The sequence below is a fragment of the Pinus tabuliformis genome, chromosome 9 (assembly GCF_031772625.1).
Source record: "Pinus tabuliformis cultivar Carrire ecotype Pingquan chromosome 9, CPIR1, whole genome shotgun sequence".
Taxonomy (NCBI): domain Eukaryota; kingdom Viridiplantae; phylum Streptophyta; class Pinopsida; order Pinales; family Pinaceae; genus Pinus; species Pinus tabuliformis.
In genome coordinates, this window is record NC_142307.1 from 112,591,643 (window position 1) to 112,607,707 (window position 16,065).

A 16,065-nucleotide genomic window follows, 5' to 3' on the forward strand; every position below is an offset into this window, starting at 1 on the left:
GAGAAATTTAATATCTAAGCTAACTAATAAAGCCAATGAACATAACTAAAATAAACAAAACAGAACTGGAATTAAAAACTAGAAAAAGCAAAGACAGCAGAGAATTAATTCCATTTCATTAGTCAGTGTGAAAAATTATGTGCAAATGCCTGGGCTGCCTACTGTAATCTGCAACAAATACACTGATCAGCGTTAACAGCAATGGAAAGCATGTAAAGTTATGGACAAAAATAAAATGTTAGTACCATAAGAAATGCAATATATACAAGTGAATAACTATGGCATAATCAACGTAAAGAAACACAGCATGAAACTGTACAACAATAATAAAAAAAACCACGGCGTGTGCAGGGGCCCTCTGCACAACCTCGGGCAACAGCTATCAACCACGAGTTATGCTCAGAAACAGAGTCTTCTCATATATTCAGAATGCAGTCATAACAACGAAATAATGTCACGGCACAGTGGACTTTCTAACAGCAAAATTACATTACAAAGACTAACTACTATGCGTATAGAAACACATTATTTATAGCAAAAGACTATATAACTGATTTCCTAAAAACTGCGCTAACAGAGGACACGTGAACGACAGCGTCCACAGATCTAGCATCATGGCTGCCGAGATGATGCAATCTAATGAAAGCGGCTTGTTGGATTTACATCGTGGGCAGCCTATAGGTGTCAACGTGCCTCCAAAAATCTAGAAATGGCCACAAAAGTCTTCACGTGTTTGAAAACGGAGTCCTGTTGCTGTGGGACTCCTATATTTGACCACCGCTTGACCACTTTGACCACGGCCTTCTCTGATGAATTCGACTTAGCCAATAGGACTCGGTCCATGTCCACGTCATTTCCAACTTGCCCATGTGGCTCACTTTGCCTGAAGACACTTGCAATGTAGACTTTGACAAAACAGCTGCGGAAAGTTGAAGCAGCTGCGGAAAGTGACAAGATTCCGCAGCTCAATGAGCAAAAATATAATTCAAACAGAAGGCACAAAACATAGTTAGAAACCATTTTAAATGCTCTTTTATGATTAATATGCAATGATGTTGATAGCTTAGGAGGTCCAGGTGAAGGGAAAGAGTCTAGGAAAGTGATAGGAAAGATGCAAGTTTGGGGCTCAACATATACTAGTATTGAATCCCAGTAGATTGCCTGCCATCTTTTCTCAATTTTTAAATATGTACTTACAAATCATACTCCAAAATTAGCAACACTGATTAATTTTAATAATACCCAACAAATGACTATAAAATTAGATCAACAGGACTAACGTTACAATCAATGGAAATACAATATGGTAATGCAAAGCAACTCCTTAATCAATATTGAAAGACAAAATGACAAAGAACTAAATTCTTAAGTAAGAGTTATAAAATAATAATGTAGGTATTAGATAGCATAAGTACAAAGATATAATGGAATGGTTAGAGATTAGAGATCTAGTAATAGCATGAAAGAAATAAAATGTCAAAGCCTACTTGGTTTGATGGTCAAGGGGGTCAAGATGTAGAGTCATTAACAGATTTAATATTTGTTCAAAGATCAACCACTATATAATAATAACCATAACATGTTCATATTTTATTGGTATTTTGTTTGAAGGTTTAATTTTTACACGAATTAGTAGCAGACTTGTTTTATGGACTCATCACTTCGGTTAAGAATTGTGTTTATATTTTATTAACTTTTTAGTAATGTGCACTATTACATCTTAAGAATATTAAATATTATTGGATTTTTTTTTAATATTTTAATTTAATTGTTAGTTAATAATAAAAATCATTATTATTGAGTATTTTAGATTAATATAATTGTGTTCTATTTTTATTTTAAAAAATAATAGAGAATTGATTAAGGGTTATGTATAAGGATTTTTAAAAAAATTAATTGTTAATTTATCCTTTTATATTTAAAGAAAATATCTCATATGATTCTTTAACTAATATCATGTTCATTCCTGCGCCCCTACCAGGGAGGAAGGGCCCTCCACTTTAGCACGGACTGCAGTGGTAGAACTAGATATATATTAGTGTTTCTTTTATTGTTTGTATGGTTTTTTTATGTTTTTGTATAAATTGTGGAATATATCTGCTTTAGTTCCAGAATTATGTTATGTTGTTACACTGGTTTGATTAAGCATTATGGTAGTTGACCAACTGGTGTAGTTATTAGTTTAGTGTGTGGCACGCCATTACTCTAGTAATGGTGAAGTGTGATTTCATTTCTTTAGAGTGTTTTAATTTCTTCATGAATGATTTAATTTCTGCAATTGATTCAGCTTCATTCTTTATTATTTCCTATTTTCATTCTTGGTTGTAGTGTATTAGTACATATAGTGCAAACTCCATTGAAATAGCAAGACCTACCCTAGGTTGAAAAGTAAATGGTTGCAATCTTGGTCAATTATGATTGATTAAAACAACACTACATTTTGGTGTCATTTCCAAGGATGGAAGTTGATGATACAGTCAACCAAGTTTGTTTGATGACAGAGTGTTCCTAGTCCACAATCGTTGGCAGTAAGATGAGAGGTAAGAACCTACACATCACTCTAACATACCTGGGCAGGCTCACCACTGTCGAATACTGAGACACTTAGGGTGTGAATTAATACACATAGGGTCCATGTGTGCAACAGTGGGAATTATAGAAATACCAAAAATACCCCCCCCCACTCTAATTAGTCATAGGAAAAACAGGTCATAAAAAGGAAAGGAAGATGTAGATTTGGGAAGAAAAACATTTATCCATGAACTGCTCTCAAAGGAAGAAAAGGAAAAGTCAAGTTATCAAAGGGACGCAAGGAAAATAGGGCCACAAAAAGTTGTTACTCCCATAACAAGGACAGAAACCTCTGATTCCTCCGTCTCGGGGCCATACCATTCACCTAACGAAAATACTCCCAAGATTAAGCATCCAATTTAGGAACAACAGGGGGAATCTAGTAACCAGAACCTTAGGACTAAGGGACAAAGGGAAACTGAAGGGGGACATCAAAAACTTGAAACAAGAGAGCACCTATTGGTTTATCAATATCCAAATTCAGGCAGTGTAGTGAAACAGCTAGCCTTGAAGTCGCCTGAGCCATCAATTTCACTTGCAAGACAATCACAAGAAGAGTTTGAAGAATGTCCGTTACAACAAGGATTAGAAGGGTTAGAAATGGAGGACAACAATAACAACAACACTAAAACAGATGCTACTTTCACCACCTTTGAGTTCCCAATTGGGGATATCAGAGGCAAGGCCCCCATGAAAAATATTCCTTTATCATCCTTACCATCCTTTCAAGGAATGACTGTAGAAGACCCTAACACCTTATTATTCAAATTTGATATCTTATGGAGGAGTTATGACTATGTTTCAGATGCTCAGAAATTAAAATTATTTCCTGCTACTCTTAAATGAGCATCCTTGAGGTGGTTCATGGGGTTAGGCTCTATTTTTATTTGAACATGGAGCGATATGAAGGAGACATTCTTATCAAAGTATCAAGAATATTGCAGAACCAGGGACTTAAGAGAGGAAGTATTCAGGATGACACAGAAGGAGGATGAGACCCTGGAGGACTATGTAGAGTGGTTTCACTATAATTTGCAGAGGTTTAAACACAGTGATTTAGATCACGAGATCTTGAAGACCATATTTATAAGAGGAATGAGGGACGATAGCCTTGATACCTTAAATCTACTAGGAAAAGGGGACATAGCTCAGGAACCATTCGCCGAAATTGTAAGGCTCTATCTAAGATTCTCTAGAGGATCATCGAAGGGAAGAAGCACAATCCAGGATGCCTCTGCTCGAATACAAAAAATTTCAAGTGGAGGAGTAACCATAGCAGAGATCGGGAATTTATTCGACATTTTCAAAACTAGCATCCTCAGTACTCTATCTGCCTAGATAACAACATCACAGATCAAGAAGACACAAGGAGAAGTTGATACACCTCTGGTTGTGTTCTGTCTGAATTTCTGGAATAAACGTCCCTTGAGGGAGTGTGAAGTGAACAACATCATCTTGTGCAATATTTTTGAGCTGGAACATTCTACAGGTCAATGTGCAGAGCTTTCTGGACTGAAAGAAGTACTTAGAGAGTCGAGCGAAGAAGTTCAGTCATCTTATTTCATCACACCTTGGAGACCATGGCAGCCACGACGTCCAGGTATGTCCCAATATTTTTCTTCTTTTAATACATGGAATAATGCATATAACACTATTCAATATCCATGGAAATACTCTGCTCCTTCTCTAGCATAGTTTCCTTCGCCCTAGAACTAGTGGTCCCCCTCTCCCTCTATTCAATATCATCCATCTCAACCATACCCTTGGAATCAGAATTGGAGGGGGAATGCCCAGAGTTCAACCCCAACTAGATTAACAATGTGGCAACAACTAATATTTCCCCCTTTCGAAACTCATTTTCCTACATCGCCTGTGCGACGCCAACTACATGTGTAACCTAACCCTAACTCGAATAATAAAGAAGCCCATAGCATAGAGGTTTCGACTACCTTCCAGAATTACCTTATCACTCCCATTGGACTTCATGAAATTCAACTATGGTCAGGTAAGGTAATTAAACCAAATCACTCCCCTATCATTATCGAGGAGGAATGTGAACCTTCCAGAGGAGGTATAGTGGATCTTGAGGCAGTTGTTACACTTGTAATAGCCGATACAAAGAAAATTATTACATCTATAATAGCCAACCCAAGAAGAACTATTACTCCTGTAACAACCGACTCAGGTAAGGCTGATACACCTATAGTAGTCGATTCGACTATTATGAATCAAAATCCTCTGTATCCTCATAGATTAACTAAGCCTGAATGACCTCACAACCCGAATCCAATTTCCTTAGGGAGTTGCAAAATTTGCACGTATGAATTCCTTTGTTGCAAGCTCTTAAAGAAACACCTATTTATGCCAAAACAATATGAGATATGTGCATTAAGAAACCTGGGAGGAAGCATAAGGACTCTACTACCATACATGTGATGGGGAAATTATCCAAATTAATGACTGCTCAGCCTCTTCTAACCAAGTATAATGATCTGGGAAACCCTATAGTTACTATCTATATTAATGACCAGCTCATAACTAATACATTGATTGATCTTGGGGTTGCCATTAATGTGATGACAAAGGACATTTTTACCACCCTGGAGCTACATGGGCTTAGACATATGCCTACTGTACTTGAATTAGTAGATAGGTCCCGTGCTAAACCTAAGGAGGTATTAGAAGACATAGTAATCACAATAGCTTCCTGGAGCTATCTGACTGGCTTTCTTATCTTACAGACCAAATCCAACTTGGGGGGACATCCTTTGATCCTAGGAAGACCTTGGCTGGCCACTGTAGATGCATTTATAGGATGTATATCTGGATCTATGATGATGTTACATGGCTAGGCTACAAAGAACCTTAATATTTAGCCCCCAAAACCAAATATGGATTTGTACAATCCCTGGTTGGATGAATTTGAGTCCGAATCAGATCTTTCCCTACCACTCCTCACTCTAGGAAAAGCCCAGTATTTTAAGGATGAGATAGAAGATGATATCATTAATGTCTTTATTAGTAACTCGTTTTCTGTCGCTTCTATTGAAAATTCAAAGGAAGAAGAGGAGGTAGAAGACATAAAATTTGAACAAATGAGAACCACTCTGCATACTGATAGCAGCCCAATCAAAATAGAACCACGAAAGTTTCTGAACATTAACCCCAACCTAACTGCTAAGAAAGACCAACTGTTGTTACAGCTGTTACAAAAATACAAAAAGGCATTTGCATGCGACTATATGAATATGAAAGGGATTCATACAACCTATGCACTCACCTCATTTATTTTAAATATGGCTACAAACCAATTAGACAACCACAACACCGCATGAACCCTGTGCTGATGTATGTAGTGAAGGAAGAATTACAAAAACTCTTGAGTGCTAACTTTATTTATCTGATATCTGCCAGTTAGTGGGTGTCTCCGCTTGTCATTGTCCCTAAGAATAATGGCAAGTGGAGAGTCTGTGTGGATTATAGAGAACTCAATAAGGCCACTCAAAAGGACCATTTTCCTTTACTAGTCATAGATCAGGTCCTTGACGCCCTTTCTGGGAATTTTTTTTTTCATTTCAAGATGGGTTTAGTGGCTAAAACTAGATACAGATTGCCCCAAAGGATCAAGATAAAACAACCTTTACTTTTCTTTGGGGAACTTTCGCATACGGAGTACCCCTTTTTGGACTCTGCAATGCGCCAACAACTTTTTAGAGGGCAATACTGGGAACTTTTTTGATTTGTTGAATGAATACCTTGAAATCTTTATGGACAAATTTACACCTTATGGTGATGCCTTTGAAACAACATTAGCTAATTTAGAAAAAGTGTTGGAACTTTGTGTACAGACTAATGTTGCTTTGAGCACTGAAAAAATTGACATGATGATGACTGAAGGGATTGTACTAGGACACTACATTTTTGTTAACGGGATCAAGGTAGACCCTACTAAAATAGAGGTAATTCTAAAAATTCCAACTCCCAAGACATAAAAATAAGTACGTAGTTTCTTGGGACATGCAGGGTATTATAGAAGGTTTATGGGAATTTTTCAAAAATTGCATCGCATTGTTTTCTTTGCTCATGAAAGTTGTCGAATTTTTGTCGATAGGAGAGTGTGAGTAGGTGTTTTTGAAGCTGAAATGTTGTGTATTAGCAGCACCATTTTTACGTGGACCTAATTGGGAACTATCATTTCACATAGCTATAGATGAATCTGATATTGTTATAGGTGTTGTTTTAGGCCAACTGGAGGATAGGAAACCTTATGTTATTTATTACATAAGCAAGAAATTGACTCCGGCTGAGATCAATTACACAGTGACCAGGAAAAAATTCTTAGCAGTAGTGCATGCCATCAATAAATTTCGACATTATATCACTAGGTATCAAGTATTTTTACACACTAACCACTCTTCCATTCGTTTTTTAATGAATAAGCCAATTACCAATGGTAGAATTACACGTTGGTTATTGCTGTTATAGGAATTTGATATCACAATTGTTGATAAATCTGGAAAAGATAATGTAGTAGCTGATTTCCTTTCTAGGTTAACTATTGATGACAATTTCATTCCTACTGAGGATTATTTCCCTGATGAGTATCTCTTCGCTATTTCTAATTACTCACCATGGTATGAAGATATAACCAATTATCTTGTTGTATGGAAGTTTCCACAATATTTTTCCTCCAAGGAAAAGGGAAAGACCATACAGCAGAGTGCTACCTATACCTGGATAGATGGGAATCTCTATCACACTGGACCAGATTTCCAGATAAGACATTGTGTTAGGGAATATGAGATCTTTGACATCCTTAAGGCTTGTCACAAGGAACCTTGTGGAGGGCACTTTGCAGACAAGTTGACATGATACAAAGTCCTTTCGATAGGATATTATTGGTTAAAAATATTGCAAGATTCCAAGAAGTTCGTGAAAGGATGTTATAGCTGCCGAAGAATGGCCCAACCGCTGAAATCAAATGAGATTCCTTTACAACCTCAAATTGTCTTAGAACCTTTTGAGAAATGGGCCTTGGATTTTGTGGGACCAATTAATCCTTCATCTAGATGGAAATCCTACATTTTGGTCTGCACCGACTATGTCACAAAATGGGTTAAGGCAAAGCACTAACCAGAGTCACAGAGAAGGTTGTTTCAAACTTCTTGTTTGAAGACATCTTTGTTCGTTTTGGTATACCCAGGGAGATAGTGACAGATGGAGGGCCCCAGTTTACATCCCATATGATCCAAAAGTTGATTGAAAAATACAAAATCCATCATCGAATCACAACATCTTATCATCAACAAGCGAATGGACAAGTGGAAAGCACCAACAAAGTCATTAAGGGGATTCTTACCAAGACCGTGGTCGGTCACTGAAGGAATTGGGCCAATAAACTTCCAAAAGTGTTGTGGGCATACAAAACTACATGGAGGAATACCATGAGGTTCTCACCATATGAACTTGTGTATGGTAAAAATCCCTTATTCCCTATTGAGTTCAAAATCAAGACATTGAGAACAACATTGAAGGTGAATTTGGATCTGGCTACAACACAAAAGCAAAGGTTGAACCAGCTCAATGAATTGGAGGAGAAACGGTTGGCTACTATCCAGCAAGTCGAGATTATGCAGCAGTAGAGAGCTAAGTGGCATGACAAGTTCGTAAAGAAGAAGTAATCTCTACACCATATATGTTGTTGGGAAAAGTATCTATTCAGAACGCCCCTATCCCACTCTAAGGTGTGATAGTGCCTTAGCAACAAACAAGGAAAACTACTTGAGTATTCTTCTTTATGAAATGTAAACGAAGAGGAAGGATGTAACTAACCTGTGTCTTTCGCTAGTTTGTTGATCCAATCACTCCTCTCTTCAATAGTTCCCAGCTCCCTGCTCCCTTACCAGCCCAGCTTCACCGAATTCCTGCAAGATCACAGAAGAGAGAAACTACACAAAGATATAGATATACATTCATAAAAAGCTCAGGATCAGATTAAGCTAAACATGCAAATATAACAAAACATCATTGATACACAGCATGTAGGAGAAACTCAAATAATTTTATTGATATGATAAGAAATTCCATGAGGAGATACAACCAAGTGAGTCCCGATCCAGCATCTACCTCCTAGCAAAGGAATCCCTTCCTCTCCTCCAACAAAGCATAAATCACCCAATGTACTAATCTCAATCTCAAACCAACAACAATTCTCTGCAAAGTACAAAATTCCAGCCTCCGGATCTCTGGGATGAGGGATCCATATATAGATGTAAGCATAGAGGATGAGTCAGCTTATGTTTTGACTTGTGGCTTCTCTCTGTCAGTTCTTGCTTCCACTTGGAGGCTGAGAGCCTCTTACTCATCACTGGTCGAATTCATTGAGGCAAGTGTCATTGAGGAAGATTCTGGAAGCTTCCAGTGTCTGTACACCTTGCGGAATGATACTGCCATTTGGCATTTCTCGCTCAGCGCACCCTGGTAGTGCATTTAGGTGCGTTGCAACGCACCTAGCTAGTGTACTGGGGTGCATTGCAACGCAGGCAGCTAGTAGAGCATCTGAATTGATCCTGAATTGACTGTTTCTGAGTAGTTTTTGGTGGAGAACTTCTGGGAGAAGCTGTCATTGGTTGACCTTGTTCCTTTAGGGGCAGGAACAACTCTTTTAGGGACTTTGGATCCCTTGGATTATGGACATTTCATGCTCAATGTTGTAAGGCACAAAAATGTCTATAACAGTTGCCCCCTAAAGTATGAGGCCGTTTATCGGGTGAAATGCTTTATTAGGAGGATCCGAAGTTCTTTCAATGCTGGGAGGAGACCTGTAATAAGATACAATACAATACATTATTTTTCATATTGTTTTCATGATTTAGCTGAGGCGGGCATTCCCATGCTCAGCTTTATAAATTCATTTTTCAGTACATAGAACAGACAATTGTCTGATGGTAGACTGATGATTTTGATGAAATCATCATCCTTTTGGTAGGATGATTATCTGTGCTGCAATGCTGTACATATCAATGTCTTTATTTTTCCTGAATATATATCGCAGCCCGGATGGATGAAACTAGATCCGGGGTCTTCAATCTCGTCCGATATTCACTCTAAGTACAAGTCGATCCATGTGAGAAATGTTCTGAAGTCGAACATGGAAAGACATCGCTTGATTACCAGTCAATGATGTAAACTGTTAACAAGCGCGAGAGGAATCACCGATAATGATAATGACCCTCAAGGTACTGCAGTACAATTCACGTGGTGTGAATAAAGGACTTAGCGTCGAACACCACGCAAAATCTTTTGGTCGAAGGTCATTGATGTATACCTGTCGCCGGAAGTGAGAAACTTGCCATTGAGGCATGCAAGCTTCAAAGTACTGAAGGGGGTGTTCCTAGATCAACTTCTTGGATAATGAGCTGATGTCGACAAGAAGCGATCCGTCAAAGGAGGGCCTTAATGTATCCCACATCAGTGACACGGAACGGAGCAAATGATTTTGATGGAGGTGAAAACGATCTGATGATATATGGTTCAGGGTGGCGGTCATGAAAGAATGAAATATAATGTATGGTAGTGGATGGGACACGGGTGACTTCTCTGGATGACTTCTCTTGAACATATCGGCGACACTTATATGATGGATTGGTAGCATTTACCCCAAAGGTGGATGGTATGGCGAGACCATGGTGATGTGACCGGTGAATGAAACAACCCAACCCGACTCAGGCACAAAGCGGAAGTGTCATGTTCAAGAGCGACTTGCTACCAATAAAGGTTCTTTGAGTTTCTCCCAATTTTCCCCAGTCATTGCTGACCAGTACCTCTTTATTTTTGTCAAGCTTGAGGAGGATAACATATGCTTGTTCTATAATTTTCCCTTCGAGAAAACCCATCGCTATGTTTTAACGAGCCTAGCGATAGTGAAACTTGTTCTTGTCTAAAGACAAGTTTGTCGCTATTAATATTTTTAACGAGTCTAACGACAAAGATAACTCGGTCCTTTTCATTTTTAGAGAGTCTGAAAAGGTACGTAAAGATAACTCCGGAAGTCCTTTTTCGTCATCTAATCCCTTAAGTCCGAAAAAGTATAAAACAATACAGAAGGGATGAATTTTCGATAGTTTTAACGAGTCGAACAAAACAAGCGCTCGATCTTTTTGTGCAATAATCCCTCAGGTCCAAAAAGATTAAAATCTAGAGGAGGGATAGCATTTCCGGTCGCTTTAACGAGCTGGAAGGCCAAAACTCGGCAATCTTTTCATATTTTACGAGTCAGATGAAAAAAGCTTAAAGAAGACTCGTCTTTTGAGGAACGAGTGATAAAACGGGTAGCAGCTGATTCCAAGTAAGGGTTGGAATTTTCCAATCACGGCAGTGTCACAAGGATGGCTAGTGAAATCACTCTTCGCAGTTGTTCCTCAAAATGGGTAAACAATCAAATGAGGTGAATGATCGGCCAATGGAAAAGTGGAGGTGACAGTGCAAACACGACCAAGGCTTTAATGGCTGATAATATTACATTCACGGTGGTTATTTACTGGAGGATAGTTCATTTTTTAACGAGCTTAAACGCGGATTGAAACACTTGCTCGGTCTTATGTTTATTTTTTAACGAGCATGAACTATGTGCTAAAACTGCTCAATCTTATGTTTATTTTTTAACGAGAATGAACTATGTGCTAAAACTGCTCGATTAATCTAGTCATATGATAAGAATGTCTCATTTAAGATTCCATTTTTTATGGAGCTTGCGCCTTACAAAGCTTTGCTCCGGAATCCTTTCTTTATGCAAGTTAGGAAACGGCTAACCCAAAAAACAGATAAATAACCGCTCTTTGCTTGCACTCCAAAAGGTTTGCATGCCCCCAGGTATAAAGTACGATTTCAAGGTTACCCCTCAATTTGCAGATAAAACATTTGTTCTACCAGGAAAGGCCTACCTCTTTCAGGTTACCAAATATTGTCTCATTTGCGCAGCAAACAAAACACTTCCTCGGCGATGTCTACCGAGATAGACAAAGGTGAGTGACAACGAGCGCCAAACACATAACTTTGACAAAAGAATCTTATTCTAGAACAACCCCTCTTCCAATCACGGACGAGGTATGGACTAGTCATATTCTCCCGCGGAAACCTACCCTATACCCAAAGTTTTTCTGCCGAAGCAGACCAGGACGCATGCCCCCTGGGTTCCAGTCATATCCTTCCGAATCACTCGCGCTCATCGGGAGGACGGACCGTGGGTTGAGACATTTCTTGCGTGAAGAGACCATTTAGGGATGGTATATGACTATTTGCGATGCGTGATCCGGGAAATGAAAGTTGGTCCACGAGCTTGACCACTCTTCCTTCGTGCGGAAAACACATTACTCTAAAGAGTGAGGAGACGATGGCTCCCATGCAATAAATATAGTCTCGTCCAAGGAGTAGGTTATAATCCAAGGGTCCTTGAACGACCATCACGTTCATTTGAACGGTCTTCCCTTTCAATGTGATAGGCACATTGGGGAGGATCCCTAAAGGTCGATTGGTTCCTTTATCGAAGCCTGTCAGATTTCTCATCTCAGGCAAAAGCGATGGTGAACCAAGCGCTTTCCAAGCAATAGAGGAAAGGATACTCACAGATGCCCCCCCATCAATGATGGTGCCAGCCATGACCATTCTGTATATTTGAACGATAATTCGGAATGGTATGCTTGCTGGCAAACGGGGTCTGCCTAGTTGGTTCCAGTCGAAGGATACAACTAGGTTGCTTGGTGGTGGGGCTGAGTAGACGGCTGGGTATCGCTCTGACGAAATTCCTTCCTGCGATAAAGGAATGGGTGGATTGCCCCCGTGTTCGTCGGAGTCTGTGTTGATGAAAAGAATCTGGATGGTGTCATCCTTATCCTCTTCAGTGACTGTATCATCCGAAGATAAATCCTCTGAAGGCAAGACCGGGTCAACTGCCGCCTCGACCTTTTGACTTTCGTCTGGTATGGATTCAGTTGGTTTATCCTCAATGATAGACGCTTCAGCTGACCACTTGAGCGGGCCAGCTGGATTCTCAACTAACGAAGGACTTGGCAAGAGTTTTTTATATCCAGGAGGAAGTCGTAACGGTGAAACCGGACGATCTTCCAAGACTCTTTTAGCCTCGTCTAAGAAGGGACAACGGTGGAGGGCATGGTTGCCTTCGCACAGTCTACAGGGAGGTCTAGCCCTCCCTTTTTGTCCTGGGACTTCACTTTCGCTAGTTGACGGTGTGCTTTCAACATGGCTATCAGAGGTTGACGACACCGGATTGTGCAAACAGGGAGACCAGTCCCTTAGTATCCGAGGGATGCAAGGACAATCTCTGTGAAAGTGGTCTCCCTTGCAGATGACACATGGCGATTTAGGCTTGGTCAGTGCTGTGTGTGGATTTTCATTAGACGACACTTGTTTTCCCTTATTTGCCTTTGGCTCCTTCTTCTTTTTCTCTTTCTTCTTCTTTTCCTTTTTCTCCTTAGGAACTTGGTTTTTAGCTTTACCAGTCCCGTCACGCGAAGAGGAAGGAAGAGAAGAAGAATTAGAGGAAGTAGAAGGTTGGTGGGAAATTCTGGACTCGTCTAATTGCTGATTCGACTGTTCAGGAATAGTGGTGTTCTGAACGACATTGGTTGAGAAGAGCCAGACCGGCAAGCCAATTGTCAGTCCTGGAAGCGACAATGTGGCCATATGGGGTGCACCAACATCTCCCCAAGAGGAGAAGGGACTAGGATTTCCACCAAGGGGAATTCCTTGGTTGGTAGGCTTCATTTTCTCAACCTAAAGATCAACGCAGGAAAAGGGTATGAGTATTCTGTTTAAAATAAATTTTAACGACGCTTGGACACAACTTGCTTTTTCAATTTTAAAGAGTCGAGAAAAAGCAAAAGATGACTCTAGTCTCCTTCGATTTTTAATGAGCCTGAAGTGACAAGTGCTCAGATGGACCTTTTCCATTAAGGAGTATGAAAAGGAACGAAATGGACTGCTCTAGAGTTCTAGGTAGAGGGTGTGCCAAACTTTTCGCAAAACCGCAGAATACTTTTTAAGGTACGGGCGGTCAATCTTCCCGAATGCTGTAGCCCACGGGGCTTTGGATTGACGGTGAATGGGTGCATTGTTAAGGCACTCCTTGCGATAGGTCACCGGTTCAAATCCCCCGTGGGTACTTAGGTTAGTCTTAACTTAGAAAAAAAAATCTTCCCGAATGCTGTGTTCAGTGCATTGCGATCAGTAGGGCGGCCGACACGGCTTCCTATGGATAAAGGTTTTATGCCTATAGGGGTCTCCCAATATATACTCGACGGTACGTGGGAGCAAAATCCGTACTGGCACTTATTGTCTCTCAGGAGGAATCACCCAACCATCAGTGAGGCAACAGTTACCAGGTTTTACGACGCCAGAACACGTCTCTAGCCTAGACCTCTATGTTGTGCGTTAAGTTACAAAGCGTTGTTAAGGTCATTCAATTTATTTTAGGTTGATCTTTCTTAGAAGTTTGCCTTTTTGGATCACCACGAGATGTAGATACAATTCCTAAATGCAGTCTAAAGATGATAAGCAAGCTTTTATATCTTTTCAACAATGAAAATCCTAGCTACAAGGGGAAAAGAAAGACACAATCTTTTCTCAAAGAGCATAGAGCACACTGAAAATGCACTTTTCCTAAATCAATCCATACAAACTGTCAAAATGAAAATGCACATATGCATGTATTTGTTTTCACTTTCTTAATATTGATGCCTAAAAAGAAAGTTGTTGTACAAATTTGAATTCGATTTCAAGTGAAAAACACAAACAAGCTTCTTTCGAAATAAAAAAAAAAAAACGATTACGACACTTTATGATTTTGAAGTAAACACTTGTTTCGACACTAGAAATTCACAAATTCAAACCAAAAGACAAAAGTAAAAGCACAATCAACTGTCAACAGCAAACAAACTTACTCCTAAGATCAAAACGACACTTACGACAGGTCTAGATCTAAGGGCGACAGTATGACTAGTTTACTTTTGTAATGGGAAACTGCAAATGATGTAACAAATACACAAAAACAAATACAGTTTCTTTTATACAACTGAGGCGGAATTAAGGCAAAGAAAAGGGGTTTTCAGATAGGTACACACACTGATAACAGGCTGCAAAAATCAAAGACAAAACTGAGCAAAAAGAAGCAGAGAACCACAGCTGCACAAGGCAAAGGCTGATCAGCGCACCCCCAGCACAGAGAAACTGAATTGCAGCGCAGGTAGCCCTCTCGGGACCTGCGTTGAAATGCAGAACCTCTTCACAGAGCCTGCGTTGAAGCAGAAACGAGAATTGTCTCTGGGTTCTTGGTCACGGTTTGCAGTTTAATCTACGGTTTTTGGCCGGATAAAAGCTATCAATTAGGTACAATTAGAGGGATGATTTAAAGGAGGACTAAGATCTATCACAAAGGGCTATTAGAGCATTTGTGGGTCAGCTGTTCAGATCATAAACAGGCCCAGTGAAAGTAGATCTCTACTTTGCATTTGTAAATGGAAAATGCAGTTCGATTCGGCACTCCTGAGTTTATGAAAAGAACAACAATAGAAACACAAATAAACTAACTAGATACGTTCCCCAGTGGAGTCGCCAATTTGTTGTTGGGAAAAGTATCTATTCAGAATGCCCCTATCCCACTCTAAGGTGTGATAGTGCCTTAGCAACAAACAAGGAAAACTACTTGAGTATTCTTCTTTATGAAATGTAAACGAAGAGGAAGGATGTAACTAACCTGTGTCTTTCGCTAGTTTGTTGATCCAATCACTCCTCTCTTCAATAGTTCCCAGATCCCTGCTCCCTTATCGGCCCAGCTTCACCGAATTCCTGCAAGATCACAGAAGAGAGAAACTACACGAAGATATAGATATACATTCATAAAAAGCTCAGGATCAGATTAAGCTAAACATGCAAATATAACAAAACATCATTGATACACAGCATGTAGGAGAAACTCAAATAATTTTATTGATATGATAAGAAAGTCCAGGAGGAGATACAACCAAGTGAGTCTCGATCCAGCATCTACCTCCCAGCAAAGGAATCCCTTCCTCTCCTCCAACAAAGCATAAATCACCCAATGTACTAATCTCAATCTCAAACCAACAGCAATTCTCTGCAAAGTACAAAATTCCAGCCTCCGGATCTCTGGGATGAGGGATCCATATATAGATGTAAGCAGAGAAGATGAGTCAGCTTATGTTTTGACTTGTGGCTTCTCTCTGTCAGTTCTTGCTTCCACTTGGAGGCTAAGAGCCTCTTACTCATCACTGGTCGAATTCATTGAGGCAAGTGTCATTGAGGAAGATTCTGGAAGCTTCCAGTGTCTGTACACCTCGCGGAATGATACTGCCATTTGGCATTTCTCGCTCAGCGCACCCTGGTAGTGCATTTAGGTGCGTTGCAACGCACCTAGCTAGTGTACTGGGGTGCATTGCAACGCAGGCAGCTAGTAGAGCA

At 39.9% G+C, this 16,065-nt stretch overlaps 1 protein-coding gene across 1 annotated transcript in view; it reads right to left on the bottom strand.

Annotated features, from left to right (window-relative positions):
- Positions 1-616: 616 nt before the first annotated feature.
- LOC149147337 (uncharacterized) overlaps positions 617-16,065 on the bottom strand; it is a 432,707-nt gene continuing 417,258 nt past the window's right edge. Inside the window, exon 9 of the mRNA XM_089440437.1 lies at positions 617-938. Coding sequence (XP_089296563.1) covers positions 685-938 — 254 coding nt within the window. The 3' untranslated portion in view covers positions 617-684. The remainder of the gene's footprint in view (positions 939-16,065) is intronic.